At 36.4% G+C, this 19,023-nt stretch overlaps 1 protein-coding gene across 1 annotated transcript; it reads right to left on the minus strand.

Moving 5' to 3' along the window:
- Window positions 1–218: 218 nt before the first annotated feature.
- LOC113360647 (D-galacturonate reductase-like) lies at window positions 219–2,109 on the minus strand. The gene is made up of 4 exons (XM_026604133.1): window positions 1,763–2,109; window positions 1,407–1,650; window positions 1,142–1,321; window positions 219–711 (listed from the first exon to the last, which is right to left on the minus strand). Exons 1-4 carry the CDS (start codon window positions 2,107–2,109, stop codon window positions 499–501), a joined length of 984 nt encoding a protein of 327 aa, XP_026459918.1. The 3' UTR covers window positions 219–498.
- Between the last annotated feature and the right edge of the window lie 16,914 nt (window positions 2,110–19,023).

Raw genomic sequence — 19,023 nt, forward strand, 5'->3', positions numbered from 1 at the left:
TCTAAATATGGGTATAATAAACCATATTTTAATAAATCGAACCTATTAAGGCCAATTCCTATGGGTATAATAAACCATAAGATTTGCCCCACTATGGGTACAGAAAAGTATACTAAGGTTTACGTTAGTTTAAAAAATGACCAACGTTACTAATAACCAAGAGTTTAGGGAAGGAATGAGATTTTGGTGGGAGTGGAGAGGATGATTTGGGAGGAAAATATGTTTGCTATTATTGAACAACATACACGATTGATCCTTTATTTGGCTACCAAACAACAACCTTCTCCGAGTCTAGCTAACAAAGATTAAAAACAACAAGAAGAACAAAAACAACAAGGAAAATTAAATACTATTTCCGTTTCTGGAAAAGTGTTACTTTCACTTTTTCAATTTGGTCTATTTTTAGGATGAAATGAAAAAAATGAAAGTAACACTTTTCTAGAAACGGAGGGAGTAGTGCACTACAATGGAATCAAGCAAGCAGTTGTGTAGAAGAAATCAGAGCTCAGCTTCCATCTCCTTGAGTATGTCATGGTCACCATATACTGCAGATAAGCTTACACCTTTGTGTTGCGGGAGTTGGCTAATTTTGTTTGATTCTTCTTCAGTCAACTCAAAGTCAAAGATTTGAACGTTTTGGGTCATCCTTTGTTTGTTAAAACTCTTTACCACCATGCTCACACCTAGCTCGTATACCCATCTCAATGCAATCTGCATAATAATTTCAAAGAATTTGTTCATAAGATTTCAATTGCAAATCAAACTCAACTCCCGAGTGTCTTGAGTCTTGACAAAGACAAACTATCCACTTCCTATGTTTCAACGCTGAATTCTAAATTAATTTGCGTGTGAGAAAAATATGGCATACCAATGATTTTTTTATATTAGTCGGAATTCATACGATCCAGTATAGATTAACGTGGACAACACAAAACAGTATTTAACTTGGTATTGCTGTGATATGATCAGATTCTCACTCAAAAGCCAACTTTATGTCGAAAATCTAAGTGGCTGCAGGGAATACTATCCAGGTGGATTCAGTCTGATTGTATTGTATTGCTTTTTATTCCGTGGAATTTGATAACTCCTCTAACACAAAATCGTACGAAAACAAAAACAAAATGATAAAAATGCGTCGTACCTGCGCTGTTGTTTTTCCACGAGCCTTCGCAATTTCCCCCAAAATGTCATTCTCAACCACTCGATTATTTCCCCAGCTTGTTCCATTAGCCCCTAAAGCCGAATAAGCTGTCACATGAATACCCTTTTCCTTGCAATACTGGACCAAATTCTTCTGATGCCAAGTTGGGCTAAGTTCAACCTTTTCAATCAAAAAATCAAACTTATAACTAATGATGAAATTGTTATGGTTAATCGCAACAGGAAAATAAAATTTGCTTAATTACTTGGTCGACCGCTGGCGGAATTTTTGCAGTAGCTAGTAATTCTTCGAGCTTCTTCGATGAAAAGTTACTGACACCGATGTTTTTGGCGAGTCCGAGTTCATGACATTCTTCCATTTCCTCCCAAACTGATTTGGCATCAAATGCAAGAATCTGTTCCCTTGTGATTGGAGGTCGTCCTGCGTCATGACTTAGTCTCACCGGCCAGTGTATGAGGAAAAGATTGACATAATCCGTTTGTAAGTTCCTACACTGCACAAAAGCGAAAAACACGTTAAAAATGCAGGGAGAACAAGCTGCAAATTCTGCAACTCAAGACCAAAAAGGCTAAGAACAAGCTGAAACTTTTTTTTACTTACTGGAGGCTATTCTTAAGAGAAGGTACAACGAGGCTCCGTTCGCAACTTCGACACCATAACTTGGTGGTAATGAAAACTTCGGCTCGAGATTTTATGAAACCCAGGTTTATAGCTTCAACTATGGCTTCACCAACAGCCTTCTCGGTTTGGTATGCAGCTGCGGTATCAAAATGACGGTAACCAGCTTCTATTCCTACTAGGATGGCAGCTTTTGTTGTTTCGTGATCGGCCATTGGAGATGCCGCTGTGCCAAAACCTATTACTGGCATAGGTAATTGCCTACTAGAATTGTCTCCTGAATTTAGGGTTACCTTTGGAATGATAGCTTCCATGGTAATTGCCTCCATTTTTTCTTTGGTAAATGTTTGTTATTAGTAATAGCTATACCGATATTTAATGGAAACCGTTCGCCATGAATTTATAGAGGTGTCCTCTTTTGTATTTAGTAGATAAGGTACTCCACTGATATAGTACTCCCTCTGCCCAAAATTAGATGACTTACAACACGTTTGTTTTTTCCTCTATATAGGTAGAGTGTTCTATATAGAGGTTTACCTCTATATCTATATAAATATCACTATATAATCTCTCTTAAAATCATGTTTGTTTGACCACTATCTAACAACTCTATATTGTGTACCCTATTTTATATATTTCTCATTTTACCCTTATAATATTCAAAAAATCCATGAATATCCATTACAACCAAAGATGTTCAAAAATTCCAAAAGGAAAAAAATGTATTAGAAAATACAACCAAAGATGTTCACTTTTTCTGAAACGGAGCGAAAATATAACTTTTTTCTGAAACGGGGTAAAAATATCACTTTTTCTGAAACGGATCAAAAATATCACTTTATCTGAAACGGGCGAAAGTATCACTTTATCTGAAACGGGCGAAAGTATCACTTTATCTGAAACGGGCGAAAGTATCACTTTTTCTGAAACGGAAAAAAAAATCACCTTTTCTGAAACAGGGCAAAAATCACTTTTTCTGAAACGGGGCAAAAACATAACTTTTTCTGAAACAGAACGAAAATATCACTTTTTCTGAAACGGGGCAAAAATTTCACTTTTTCTGAAACGGAGCAAAAATATCACTTTTTCTGAAACGGCGCGAAAGTATCACTTTTTCTGAAGCATGCGAAAGTATCACTTTTTCTGAAACGGGGCGAAAATATCACTTTTTCTGAAATGGCGTGAAAGTATCACTTTTTCTGAAACGGGGGAAGTATCACTTTTTCTGAAACGGGGCTAAAGTGTCACTTTTTCTGCAACGGAGCAAAATATCACTTTTTTCTGAAACAGCGCGAAAGTATCCCTTTTTCTAAAACGGGCGAAAATATCACTTTTCTTGAAACATGTAAAATTTTAGATTTTAAATTAAGGAATTATTTTTGGACATTATAAGTTTGTTCGACGATATATTAGTCATTTGAAGGTTTAATAGAGGTAGAGGCTCAAAGATAGCACCTCATTGGTGCTATTTGATTTCCTCTATATAGATAGAGATTTGCCTCTATCTTTGTAGAGGTAGTGGAAAAAACAAACACCAAATAAATGGGACCCACCACTATATAGAGGCTAATAGAGGTTAACCTCTACGTAGAGGAAAAAACAAACATGATGTTAGTTAATTTTTGGGACGGAGAAAGTATTATTTTTTGTAATTATCAAACAAGTACTGTAATTCATTTCTCATTTTTTTTCTTTTTTTAATAGGCACAGCTCAGCGGCTGGTGCCTATTTCTCCCGAACAGACCGAGCAAGCTAAACCAGTCACAGCCATCCAACGGCCATCTTCAACAATAAAGAATGGGAGTCTATAACCTGCCAGGGGAATTGCAAAGTCCTGAATTTTCATGACTGCTACAAAGGTACCAAATTCTTGCCGAACTTTTTGTACTTATTTGAAAATGCTCAATTCAAAGGTTCGTGCATTTTGGTGTACACGTTGGGCTTCTGGAAGATGTAAATATAGTTCTTTATCAATGTAAAGTTGGTCAGGGGCTAAAGCCAAAATCAATGTTTCACTTTTAGTCTTTTACTTACTCTTGGAAGAATTCAAGTGAATTGACTGTAACAGGGTATTCTTTCAAATTAATGTGAAAAATATTTGGTCTAGATAAGCCGCTTAGAGCAACTGCAGTGGTGCGATCAAAATCAAAGATCAAAGATCAAAAAAAAGACCAAAATTTGGGTTTAGTCCGTGTTGTGACGCAACGGTACATGATTAAAATTTCGTCAGGCGGACTTTAAAAGTCCGCCCCATTTTTTTTTTGTAAAATTTCATCAGGCGGACTTTAAAAGTCCGCCCCATTTTTTGTAAATTTCATCAGGCGGACTTTAAAAGTCCGCCCCATTAAAATTTCATCAGGCGGACTTTAAAAGTCCGCCCCATTCTTTGTAAATTTTAACAGGCGGACTTTAAAAGTCCGCCTCATTCTTTTTTTTTTTATTTAATTAAAATTTCATCGGGCGTAATTTAAATCTCCGCCCGTTAACAAGCGTACTTTAAATTTACGCCCAGCAACAAGCGTACTTTAAATTTACACCCGACTATATTAGAATTTGGGATTTGGTCGCGACCATATTTGGTCTGGAATTTGATCTTTGGTTGGGATTTGATCTTTACTCCGTCCCACTGTGTTACGATCTCATCCCAAATTTTTGGTTATACTCGCCCACTGTGGATGCTCTTAGTGACTTAGGTCTCTCATTCTGCACTTGGTTCTGCAATGCAATTTGCAGACTAATTACATGCGAATCAGAGTGTAAAAGCCCTGGAGATGACATGGCAACTAGCAAGGCTGATATCAAGTTTAACACCTGACCGGAGTCCATTGGATTGGTAACCTCTTTCCCCTTTTACAGTAATGTAATATGCTTGAAATATATAAACCTTGAAAAACAATAGAAAAAAGAAATAAAATATCAAGCTTTCTGACGACAACTCATTCTATTTTTCTTGTCAACTCAATCTATTTTTCTTGTCTTTTTTATTTGTTGTGGTTTCTTCTGGGTTTCCTAGGTTATGTACCAAACTTTGGTAAAAGGAAAAATGAATGAAAACCGCAGTAGATGAACAAACAAAATTATTTACGTAATAAATCATGCACATTCGTTTGCCGTGGTAAAGAAAATAACTTATAACTCGTAGATATAATAGAAGAAAGCTAACCAATTTAATAATACCATTCCAGTACGAGGTGCTTTCTAAGCTTACTCCCCAGCGAGGTAATTTTCAACCCAATGGTAACTACTATAGGATTATGTGAGAGTGTAATCAGCGATGTAAGGGTAGAGTTACTGTTCATGAGAAAAACGAGTTCGATCCTTCTCAGAAGGAGTTGTACTCACCCGGTACTTTCTTGGAGAACTATTGGTGTCACCGGGCGTCCGATGCATTTGAGGGCTTTGGAGTTGGGATTTCTAGGTCTCGTAAACCTCCCAAAGGTCCTGGGCTCATGACCGATTTGGATCCTTCTACTCCTAGTAACATCATGCTCCACAAGACTCATGATCCCAAATGGTTTTTGGTTCCTCTCCGCATCGTGGGGCCTTATATTTTTGGTTGGGATGAACTTGGTAATGTCCTTCCTGGGATTCCTGATATGCATAGTCATCTGCCTCCGTATAAGCCATGGGAGCTTAGATGGGTTCCACCTCGTAGGCGTCCCTCACCGTCTCCCCGAGTTATTGAGGATGCTAAGATAAAAAATACCGTCTTAATGTTTTGACGTATATATACCTTGCCCCTGTTTTATGTCTTAGCATTAGATTTTGTTTTTGGCAGAGGAGAAGGGTTGCTGATGGTTTTGGGACATCTAATGCTCCTGCGGTTGTGGCAGAGCATGCCATGGAGGTTGATATTGGTGCATTGTTTGGTGAGAATGAGGTAGTGGACCTTGGTGATGCATTCTTTGATGATCTTGACCAAGCCTTGTTGAATGATACCGTCAATCCCGATGGCGTTGCTATTGTATCGGATGTGAGTCTGCCCCAGGCGAGTAATCTTGCTGATAAGGGTGCTGCTTCCGATACGAGTGCTCGGGGTGGTGGTGTGTTTTCCGAACTTATCGAAAGTGTTTTTCTAGGAGGTTTATGATATTAAACATTTGATGTTTACTGTAACAGCCTTCACAGTGGATTGAACAAGCTTTGCAAAATTGCTTAATATGGTAAGTAATGAACTAATGTCTACTGCATCACTTTTTTGTTACAACTCCAATGATTTGTTCATATAATGATTGCTGCACTACTTTTATTAATGGGGCGTCAAGTTACATATCCCTTGCGAGTACTTGTTTTATTAGTTTCTGTTGGTCCAGTGTTCGTGTTGATTAATGTTTTTTGATTTCTGATTAAAATCATTACGTAGAAGTTTTAGTCATAATCTGCTTGAACTTGGGTCCTTGTTCTGTTTCCAAATGATTAGTCATAATCATTACATATGTACTTGAATCAGTGATGTGTCTGTGGTACATTTGATGTTTCCTATTGAACGCTGTTAATATATTGCACTGCCGGCTTGACCCTATTAGATACTTGTAGTAATCCTTGAAGCTTTAGATCTATCAGTGCTCCTCCAGGATGCTGTCAACTCGGTAACCTCATAGAGTATCTCTTGATTTCAAATGATAATTCTGGAAATACCAGCTGAAGTAGGTTACTATGGTTTCTTAGTTCAACTTAATCCAGCGTACTCAAGTTCAAAATCTAGTCAAGTTCAAAATCTAGCCAAGATCTCATGGTGTGTGGCATGATTAACACATTTAATGTTAACTCTAGAGAATATGTATTTTTTTTCTTCCTAAACACAGATGCTAATTTTTCTTCTTTGTATATGAAACATCGCTTGGGATGTTATTTATCCTTGTAATATATGTGTTCCAGTCCTCTTAGGACAAACTAGCAAGGTATAGTTTTTATCGTTCTTTCTAGTGAGTCGCACTAATAAGTTTCCACCTTGAAAGATAGTTAACGGACGTACAAATACTAGCGAGCAGCCCTATTAAGGTTACATTAAAGGGTGAACATTTGAACTTGACAGTCTTTCCTTCTCTATTGATTGCGACCACTTTTATAGTATGTTAATTGTTTTTCAGCATTTTATCTTGTTCCTTTTTTTTCTTCTCTGAATTATGTAATGTGCTATTAGATTTAGATTTGGGGTTGTTTTTTAATAAGATGAAGTTTCCTTTCTGGACAAGTAAAAACTTTGCACAATCGTTGCTCATTGTTATTTATATTATATAAATGATAGTTAACTTTGTTTCTTTACACTTAGACGAACATGCGGTGTAATGGTATCAGTACTGACTCTAGTCAGAAGATGCATGTTCGATTCACGTCAGGTTCACTAATTTTAGTACATCAATATTTGGGATCAATTTTGGTTGCTGACACTAGATTTTGGGGTCAATTTCGGTTGTTGACACCGTATTTTGGGATCAACTTTGGTTGTTGACACCATATTTTGGGATCAACTTTGGTTGCTGATGCCATACATTTTGAATATTTTATGAATTTTTAATTCTAGGGATCAACTTGAGTTGTTGACACCAGTTTTTGAGATCAACTTTGGTTGTTGCCACTATACATAATCTGAACATTTTCTGAATTTGTAATTTTGGGATCAACTTCTGTTGTTGACACCATATTATTTATCTTTTTTTTTTGTATTGTTTTCTTTTTGTTTTTTGTTTTTGGGATCAACTTTGGTTGTTGACACCATAGTTTTTTTCCTTATTTTCTGATATTTGTTTGTGGGATCAACTCCTGTTGTTGACACCGTATTATTTTATTTTTTATTTTCTGATTTTTGTTTTAGGAATCAACTTCGGTTGTTGACACCACTGGTGGTGGCGGCGATGATGGTGGCGGAGTGGTGGTGGTGGTGGATACAGAGGTGGTGGCATCTTGGTGGTGGTGGTTGTTAAGTTGGTGGTGGATATGTGGTGGTGCTAATGGTGGTGGCGGTTAGGTGGTAAAGAAAAAAATTAATTTATATTTTAAATAAAGAAAGATATTATACGAGTGAGGGTATTAGGTAATCTATTTTTAAATGGACAAGATTTTGATAGGGGGATATTTATTGTTGTATAAGGGTATATTTGTTGGGAGTCAAAATTAGAAGTATATAATTAATGTATCAAAAAAAAAGCGTTATCTGTTTTTGAACACCTAAATCCGAGCAAGAAACAATTTTGGCATGACTTCCCAACAATCTTTTCCAACATCAATGAACCATGACTCCTCATAGGATATTTCAATGAAGTAATGGACCAAACAGAGAAGAATAAAAAGAAGAAGAAAAAAAAAAGGAGGAGGAGGATGAAGACAAGTAATATATGCACAAACCCAACCATTTCTCAACCTAATTGATCAGATGGGACTTATGGATCTAGGATTCAAAGAAGATCCTTTCACCTGGACGAACAATCAGCAAGGACAAGATAACATCCTAGAACGACTCGACAGAGCCTTGTCAACTCAACATTGACAAACGTCCAACCCACATGCATGAGTTACTCATATACCGAGAACAGCCTCAGATCATGCCCCAATTTTTCTCCAAACAAAAGCAATTGACTGGCAAGGGAGCAAGAACTATAAGTTTGAACACTTATGGGTTACACACCCAGAACTACAACAAGTGATGAATTCGGTGTGGACCAGGCTTCATGATACAGATCCCACCGTGAATTTGCAGCTCAAGCTCTTTTCAACCGGTGAAATCCTTACCGACTAGAACAAAACAACTTTCGGTCACCTCCCCACTATGATCAAGAAATCGACATCACAAATCAAAATAGCACAACACCAATGCGCCATCCGTATTGGCGACGATTTGTCATATTGGAAACTCCAGGAAAAACAACTCAGAGCACAACACATGATCTTACTTGATTGCCATGCAACCTATTGGGGCAATGATCAAGAATCCAGTGGTTACAATCGGATGATCGTAACACCACTTTCTTCCACACTAAATCAACAATCCACCGAAGCTACAATAGCATTCAACAATTTCAAGATCAACAAAACAACAGGGTTACACACAAAGATTACGTGGTTGGTCTACTTATAGATCACTTCACTGATCAATATACGGCTCCAAATACCATGATAGATGAAAGCCTATTCACAACAATAACCCCAAGGTTAACACCTAAGCAATGCGCCTCGCTGACGAAAGAAGTTACTCCTACAGAGATCAAACAAGCCCTATTCTCCATTGGATCTGAACGTGCTCTAGGTCCGGACGGATACACTAGTAAGTTCTTCAAAGTTTTATGGGAAACAACCCATGTACAACAAGTAAAGATGATACATAGTTTCTTCAACTCCTTCAGTATCCATCCACTTATGAACCACACGAACCTAACTCTAATCCCCAAAATAGATCATCCATCCAAACCATCGCAATTCAGGCCTATAGGACTCTGCAATGTAACCTACAAAGTCATATCAAAAATCCTGGTCAACCGCATACGCCCCTTGCTCCCATTCCTAATAATCCCTTATCAAAGCGCTTTTGTACCCCCAAAGATCTATCCATGATAACATTGCAATTGCTGGAGAGCTTTTCCATCATATTAAAACCTCAACCAATACTAAAGACTCCAAAATAGCACTTAAATTAGATATCCAAAAATCCTATGATAGTCTAGACTGGGGTTTCGCTAGAAAAGCTTTCACCAAATTAGGTTTTCCGACAACTTTCATAGAATACATCATGCTTTGCATATCAACTATCACCACATGGATATATTACTCCAACTAGAGGAATACGACAAGGAGATCCTCTCTCTTCATATGTGTTTATTATTTGAACTAACTTGGGAATTCTGGAGGCCCAAAAAGCAGTGAAGGGATTGCACATTTCACAAAAAGCCCCATCAGTTCTCCATCTTATGTATGCGGACGATTTCCTCATCACATACAAGGCATCAAAGGAAGGAACAAATCAACTCAAGCACCTACTCCAAACATACAACACATCAGCAGGTCAGCACATTAATACTTCGAAATCTGGTGCGCGTCGTTTACGCAACAAATTAATTACACCTTTCCACACAATTAACTGGTAATATAATAGCAAGGAGTTCGTTCCCACGAAGAACAGGGAGTTTCTAGCTGTTTAAAAAGTAACTGAAATGGGGTTTTTAGATTTTCAAATTAAAGTAACTAATAAAACAGAACAATAAATATTAGTTTAAAACAATAAGGAGAAAGATGACTAGGGAATCATTCACCGTCACTGAAACGAAGTCTAATTAAATGCAAATTTATTTCTTGTTGAACTTATATTGTTACCAATCGTAGAATAGCAATAAGCTCTGCTATCCCCCGGATTCTTATTGTCACTGGATACAGAAGCGCTCGACTACCAGATTCTATCCAACCAACCCACCAAGAATAAGCTCTCAAGGTGTAAATTAGTCGAATGCTTTACACTCTGTGAATCAGTCTGATCCCAACATCAGACGCATAAGCTCGGTCTTCTTACTAGTGTTATCTTTACACACAATTGCTTAAAAAAATTCCTCTGTCAGCTCTTGCGATTTACTACTTGTGTAAAGAGTTGATGTGACAATTACACATACCACACAACCCTAAACTAGTAAAAGAAATATTGATTGGTTAATTTAATTGATCATTTTAAATAACCCCTCAATATTCTTAGACAATAAAAATAATAAAGATAATCAACAATAAAATAAAACTTAAAATAAATGTGGTTAAAGAAAATAATGCTTCATGATTCAGGAATTTGAAATTATCCCTAATTAATTAAAAATTTAGCTCCTCATAATTAAAAAAATACTCACAATTAAATAAAGAAGAAGGAAATAAAATGAAACTAGAAACAGACGTTCATAACAAAAGCCAGAAGCTCCCTCTATTTCTCCCAATCGAGGGAGAAAAGTGGTAAGGGAAGAGGTGAAGAAGAACTGTCGAGAATGAATTTTTTCGTTCCTTTTTATAGTCTCCCAATCCTTCACCCCATCCGCAAAATACGTAATGGGAACGGATAAAAAACTCCACCTGCCTCTCTCTCTTTGTTCGCATGCAAACTTCACAGGTAATAAAAGTAGAGGTCAAATGAAATCGTGCCACGTAGCTTGGAAGTATATCTCAAAAGCCTTTTTATCTTCTGACGCTTACGGCTTATCTGAGAAACGAGTATAAAATCAGTTGGTAAGACTAAAAGATGCTGCTAAGGTGTTGCACAGAGTAACTTAACAGACCCAACACAAATTAATATTGGTTCAATCTTCGCAGGGGCCCATGTGAAGCAACGTGCCTTCTACTGGTGCTGGATACACATCCAATTCGATGATCCTACTACACCAAATCGTCACCTTCAAAAGCTGTGACTGGTACAAATCAGAACTTGTCTGGTTACAATCGACCCCACGTTACTTTTCTCTTCTTTAGATCGTGAAAATGGAAGTTCAATAGGCCCCGCCAATGACGTCAGCACTAACAGAACTATCATCCCTGCCATGACCATCAACCCGAGCTCCATCATCCTGAGATTATTCTTGCAACTCCGGAAAACCACTGTGATGCTCGTGCTTCATTCTAGCTTCACCAGTCATGGCAGAAAGCCATCATCTTTATCGCTGCCATGTTCTCTACCATCTCTGCCAAGATCATCGTCACTACCATGATCGCAACCATCTCTGTTCCATCTCGATCACCATCTCTATTCTCTCCTCCCATATGAGTTCTCCCATCACTCATTGCTCCTCAACAGATCATCGTCATTGCTGACAGCATCAATAGTCCATTTCCAAACTTCATCATCTCCCTGAACTTCTGCCATTGCTCCAAACCCATTGCTGAGCTCTGTTACTCATCAATCCATGATCACGAATTTCTCTGTGCAACTCGATCTCTCCATAGTGTCTTCGTGATCATTGTATGGACCACAACTTCGTTCATATGCTCTGCCATGCCAGAAGCTCCATGAACCACCGAGATTTTGATCATCAGCAATGAAAAGGTTTCTCGTTGGAAACTCGAAATCAGGCAACAACCCATGCTTTCTATCGGCCCAAGGAACCTAGTGATGTATATAAGAGTCTGAAATACCTTCTTCTGAAATCCATCGAAATCATGATCATCATGATGACCACCATTAAGAACTGTTCATGTTCTTCATGTTCATATTAAAGAAGAAGAAGGGGTGCCTTGAGTAATAATACAGGTGTCTTTAGTGATTTTTTTGAAAATGGTTTCCTCTTAACAGAATGGACGCCCCTTAGTAAAAATACTGACTGCCTTTAGCAGTTCCTGTGAAACAGTCTACTCCTTAACATGAGGTGCCCTTAACGGACGGTGAGGGTGATAATAGCACTTTTCCTTTAAAATGACCATTTTGCCCTTTTTAGCCTTCTAAGTTCTTGTTTTGCTCATAACTTCTTCATACGAACTCAGAATGACTCCGTTCTTTCGCCATTGTCTTCATCTTCTCGTCCTCTACTTGAACGAGTTCCATTTTGTCTTTGGCCCTTCTTCACTTGTAGCTAGCTTCTTTTATTGTACAATTAAGCACAAATTCACTTCTTTTTGGATCATTCACCTAATAAAACACAAATAAGAGAAAACAAGCGTAACATACAATAATTTGCAAGAAAACCAACAAATACTAGCACGGAATTAACACCAAATATATGTGAAATATGCACTTATCAAAATCCACCATCATCCATCACCCAAAACTTGACCAACAAAAAATACTTGAGCTTCATGAAATTTTCAATATGCCCACAACCTCGACACCCCCGATATACCTAGGAATTAAATTCAAGCATGGAAGATCCTCTAGACACAAAATTAAGCCGCTACACAAAATTACACTAACTTTGTATAGTTGAGACCAAGTAACTAACCCTATAGTTCACCTAGTTCCGCCTGTATTCCCACGCCTCCAACTTATAAATAAGTCACGTACTTGGATCAATCCCTTTGGTTCGTATTCCAAACAGTAAAGGAACAAGAAATTTGTTTGGTATCAACTATTCAACCAAGTGATATGAGTCGGACAAAGGCTCTTACGTTTATCTCAACATAAACTCCTTCGTCAGGTCTAGATCTATCTTATGTTCAATTACCCAAAGGTAATCGATTAAGATTAAGCCAACAACACCTTTAATCCGAAGAACCGTGTTGATGCCGATCTACTCAATTAATCAATCAAATCTACCACAAGGATAAACCAATTATTAATTGGATCCTCTTTTACCGAAACAAGTATTTTGCACACCAAAGATTGTAAAACCCAAGTCAGATCTTCAATATCTTCTTTGTCTTCAAATATTCTTAAATCTTCAATAAAAACCTGCACACAATCACTTGAATCTCGTGTGATCAATCACGCACAGAAGGGAGTCTGTTAACAATGGATTATCACAAGATGGTCTTTAGAACTAACAACAGTCTAAAGATCCCTCTCGAAACTCTGAACTAGTTTGAGTGAATCTTATACCAGAAGAGAAGATTCTCAAGAATAAACAAACTAGGTGCAATCAGATTTCAACCACCGGTCACCAATGGGTCGCGCTAGAGCTTCTCAATCCCAAAGAAGACTTTAAACTGAGCGGCCGTAAGAGATTTCACCTAATTAGATTACTCTCCTCTCCGATAGGAGGCTACACCAGTAACAACAACAAAAGAGTAAATATGTTGTTGTTACGAAGGATTAGTTTGCTAGAAAGGCAAACTTCGTATATTTATAGACAAGGAAGTTTGGACACCAAGGAATTTACAAAACCGAAAAATATTCTCAATATATTCATTAAAGCACAAATTTGGTTTCCATAGTTCCTGGAAATGCTCTGTCCAAAAATAACGATCAAAATCTCTCGGAAAATCTAATTAGTAAATGCACATTACTAATTCTGTAATTTCCCTACAAAATGAAATTAATAACCTTAATTAAAAGATTCTTAACTTACTTATGTTTTGATCTTGGGATTCTCTTCCCTTAGCCATTAAGAAATATCTTTGAACAATTATAGAAATAAACATTCACATCACGTGTTTAAAGTTTGTCGACATCTTTACTTTGTAAGTTCTCTTTCACACTTACAACCTTGAAACCGATTTAACACACTTCCAAACAAGTTTAGAATTGGTTCATCTGACTTTCAAGAACTCTGTGATTGATCAAACCAACATTCAACCACAATCATGGGTTTAACGGTTCTACCAAAATAAGTTTCGGTTCCACCTCCATGTGAGTACTACGCATAGTCACACTAGCTTCCCAAAGATTCGGTTGACTAGGTACTAGGATCGGTTCCCCACGTATATATGGTATCTAACTTATATGTGTTGCACATGTCCATAGGATCTGTTCCCCTTTCTGCTATAAACCTTGATGCACCCCATACAAGGATTGGTTCCCCTTGATGTACTGCACCCCTTACAAGGATCGGTTCCCTTTCCCTTACTAGGATCGGTTCCCTTTCCCTTACAAGGATCGGTTCCCTTTCCCCAAGGTCATACATAATCCGATCATACCACAGGTGATTACTTAAGATTGGTTTTACTAATAAAAGTTATACCAATACATAAGTCAGGACTTTGTGAATAGTTCTACCAAGAATACAACAAGTTGTGAGCGGTTATACTCTATCACACATATTGCTTGTTCATAAGATATGCAATGAATAAAAAAACCAATAACTCCTGGAAATTTCCTTTTCGGTTCACAAACAATTTTATGAACTTACTTCCTTAGAACACATGTAAACATTAATTGTTCCCTAGGATGAAATCCTCACCTCATACCCATACATAATCACAATAGCATTCAAATGATTATGGCGATGTCTTATCTACAAAGTTTAATGGTTAAGCAATAAACCTCATATTGTATTCCTTAATACTATGTCTATCTAGAGTTCTATATGCTTCACAGTTATGTTTTCAATATGCACGACTTGAAACATACGTTAGGGAATGAAACCGTTCAAGTCAAATATCACTAACCCCAAGTGGAAGGATGATTGTTATCATTGTAGCTCCTTGCTTCTTCACATATTCAATACTTCGCAATACTTGTAATGTCTCATATCCTAATACTTTCAAGCTAACCTATACGAAGTTTAACTCTAGTACATAATCAAGCGACTCTTAACATGATTTTTGATTCACTAAAATATGACTACCAAACTTGACATACCAACGCTTGGTGGGTTCCACCGAGCAATGCTCTAACAATCTCCCCCTTTGTTAATTTTAGTGACAAAACTCTTACATCATATGGATAAACAAATTACAAGAATTCATTACACTCCGCTTGATTCCCGATTCAACAACACAGTAAAACTGCTTACATTCAATCCTAGAAAATGCCGTTGTTGACATTATAATAACAAAGCAAATACTCCCTCTAAGGAAGATAGGTAGATATTCAATCCGCACGTCTTTGTTATACCAATCAATATGACATGTTACTCCCCCTTAGTCTGTGCTTTCACTCTTTCGTTAGATAAAACATTCAAGTACCAATGTTCTTTTCCCTAGCGATGTCAATCAATATAAATATCAATGCTAGCATCACCTGTTTACTCCATATATATTTCTCCCCCTTTTTATCACAAAAATGACAAAGAAACGAAAAAAAAATAAGGACACCACGAAAAGAATCTTATAAATCTCAGAATAGACTTGGAAACCTGTAGAGTTAGGCACGAGGGTTCCACACATCATGTTCTGATAACCACTATCAAAACCGAAACTACAAGTAGTCTTATTTTGAAATGTTACCAAGGAAACAATTTTTCCCATTTAGTTTAGCAAACGAAAAACAACTAATCACATTAGTCCCTTTACTAAACATATTTTTCAAAAACAACCGCTTAATTCGATAAGACCAAAATAAAGATAAACTCCATTTTTCTCATCAGGTTCTAATTATCCATAACTTAGACCTTTCAATTTTATACAAGCCAAATACTAGGTTAGTTAACTAGCTTTTCCTTGTTTAGGCATTCGATTATACTTGAATAACCGAAACCTCACTTTGATAAGACAAACTAAGATCAGAATTAACTTAGTTTCTTATCCGGAATCGAATTGGACTAAACAAATCATCCCGTACACAAATTATTTCGTTAAGCCATAAATAATTCATACAAACCAAAATAAATCAACTTGCATAATTATTCACCTCAACCGGAAGCAATTGAAACAACATAGACATTAAAAGCACCGCAATTGCACCGTAATTTTGTAAGACTAAACAATTGATACCATACAAAAGCAAGATAACAATAGTTTTTTTTAACCGGAACCAATTGAATCACACACACATCAATTGTACCGAAATTTTGTAAGCCTAAGCGATTGATACCACGCAATAAAGCAAGATAACAATAGTTTTTCTTAACATGAACCAATTGAAACACACATCATGGAATAAATATCAATTGAACCTAAATTTTGTTAAGCAAAATCAACAAATATATATAATATAAACTCAGGCTTTTCTTAAACAGGAAAACAATTAACTAACATGATTTTTACCTCAAATTTCTCATCCACTTCTCCAATATGATAACATCTTCGTCCAGGGAGAACTGATATCGAAATATCACCACGTTGTCATCCTTATGCATAAACAAAAGAATAACAACTGACCTCAACCTTTACCAGAGAAAGTTTGAAAACCAGTTTTAACAATTGCAAGCAAGAGTTGAAAACCGTCGAAACACATATGCTTTTATGCTAAACCAAAACCGATTCAACATATTGTGAATTTTTCACATACTGTTTCTATTAGAACCCCTCATGATCCTTTGATAAATCCTACCTACTAGGGATTGAACTTAATCCGCTAAATCAAAAAGTCACCCAAACCATAAGGGTTCACAATATATGAGATCGAATATTAAGGTAGTAAAACCGAAATCAAACATCCCATAAATATACATAGCAATAAGATAAAAGCAATTAAGCACAGGCTATGTAAACCGAAAACTATCACAAGAAAAATTACTAAACAAATAATTTTATTAATAATAAGGTAGTTTTATTCATAATAGACTTTATTGAAAGAAATCAAAAACTACTGTCTATTTTTCTAGAAGGGATTTAATCTTCTTTTACTTGCTCAGAATTACTTGTTCTTCTTTTAGGAACTCATCATTGATTGTTACAGTTCCTTCCAGAGTTTCTAGATCATTTCTGTATACAAACATCAATTGTCTCTGAATACAGTCTAATTGTCTTCCAAGACGCAGAATGTGAAACATGAGATCTCCATTACTGTAGATTTGATCATGAGAGATGCTTGATCCCTTTTGAGATCCATACATTCGGTTAATGACTCCTTGAGAGATAGTTTTAATAACTTTCTGATCTCCAAAGTTGTTTCCCATTGATTTTTCACACAACTTGGTGATGAGACAGGGATATCCAAGATTTCTATGGACTCCTGTAACATTGAGATATTCAATGATTTTGAATATTTGATTGATAATCATTCCACATATATCCATCTGTTTATTGTCTTCAAGGAGGTAAAAAACCATTTCAACAAAATCTTTATTCCGTTGAGAGGAATCTCTTGAGCAACCATAGAGAGTTGGTACGGCCAGTTTACCGAAAATCCTTAAGTATAAGAGAACGTCTTTGGTTATCATTCTTCCTTTTTTCCATTCAACATTCTTCCCAATAATGAGTTTTGAAATGTTATCGTGCTCAATTTCAGAACCCGTGATCATATTCCCTTTCACCTTATAGTTGATGACTTCTGATATCATCTTTCTGTCAATATAAAGAACCGAACTTCCAACCAAGGTGCTAAAAGTAAGTTTTTTATGATTTATATTGTGAATATTACCATAAAATATTCTTACAACATCAGGAGAGTATTTTTCAAAACCAACATATTTCCCCAAATTCGATCTTGAACAAAGTTCATATAGCTGGTTTCTGAAACATCTGGATCGAATCGTTTTTCTTCAGTGAAGCTAGTTCCCTTCAGGGCTTGATATCTTCCAAAGCATGTACTATCTACAAAAATTTTGAAGTCATGCTTTCCTTTGATCAAGTGTGGATTCTTGATTTTCTCAACTGCTTCAGAAGATAAGAATTGATTTGAGACAAACTTGTCTTCATCGAGATCTCTTCTCTTGTTTTCCTCTTTCCCATACTTGAGATAATATGAGAATCCCTAGTTACGGTTTTGAACAATCTTCCCCAATATGTTCGAATACATAACAAGAGATTATCTTTTATAGGAAGAATTGTCAACAAAAACTGGAAATAACTAGTTTTAGGAAATACACCCAAAATCGGTAACCGTGGCTTGTGGGGAAACAATTCCGATTTTGCATCTAGGTCTTTCTTTTGGAAAAACGGTTTTCTATGGACTGGATCTTTAGCTCGGGTTGATTCCAAGTTTTTGTCCAATAGTTTGTGTACTCTTTTATTACCATAATGTGATAATATTACTTGAAGTTTACTAGAGTATACAGAGAAAATTTTGAACAAAATATGATATTTGATGGAAATATCATCAAAATCAAAGACCACATAATATTTCAAAAGATCACTTGCTTCATTAAAACAGTTGTGAGGTGCATGAAGCAATCCATTGTTAATAAAATTAACTGAAAACTTATTCCTTAAAGGAATACATATTTTCCAAAATCGCATCCTAGAGAGCGAAGCATTGACGGAATCATATATGAAAATGTGCATGTATATACTTTGGTAGTCCGACCAAAATATATTTAATGTTCCAGATTTAATAGGAACACAATATCCATGGTTCACACAAATTATAAGAGGAATCTTACGTATTTTCAGTATACAACCTGTTACATAGGCCTTAGTACCATTGTTACTCAACAAAATGATATACAATCCTATGTTTACCAAAGGAACATGTAAGTCACTCAAGACATACATAAGCATGATCCCCAATAGATTTAGGAATAGGAGTATATATATTACATACTTCATACGTGATTTCCACCACGATTTTGTAAAGTAATCAAATCCTGCAACTACGTTAAATGAATCGGACATAGATTCAATTCTTATAGGTTGGATCGCACCAAACAAAGATTGTTAGATATTTTCGTGTTTGCATGCTCTGATACCAATTGAAAAGGTGAGGGTACCCAAATATACCTCAAGCTAAAACTTTTCCTACCTATAGGTCCTTTCTCCGAAAGTGATTGTCTATGGACTGAGTCGAGACAATACAGCTAATCGGTTCACACTTC

The sequence above is a fragment of the Papaver somniferum genome, chromosome 3 (assembly GCF_003573695.1).
Source record: "Papaver somniferum cultivar HN1 chromosome 3, ASM357369v1, whole genome shotgun sequence".
Taxonomy (NCBI): Eukaryota; Viridiplantae; Streptophyta; class Magnoliopsida; order Ranunculales; family Papaveraceae; genus Papaver; species Papaver somniferum.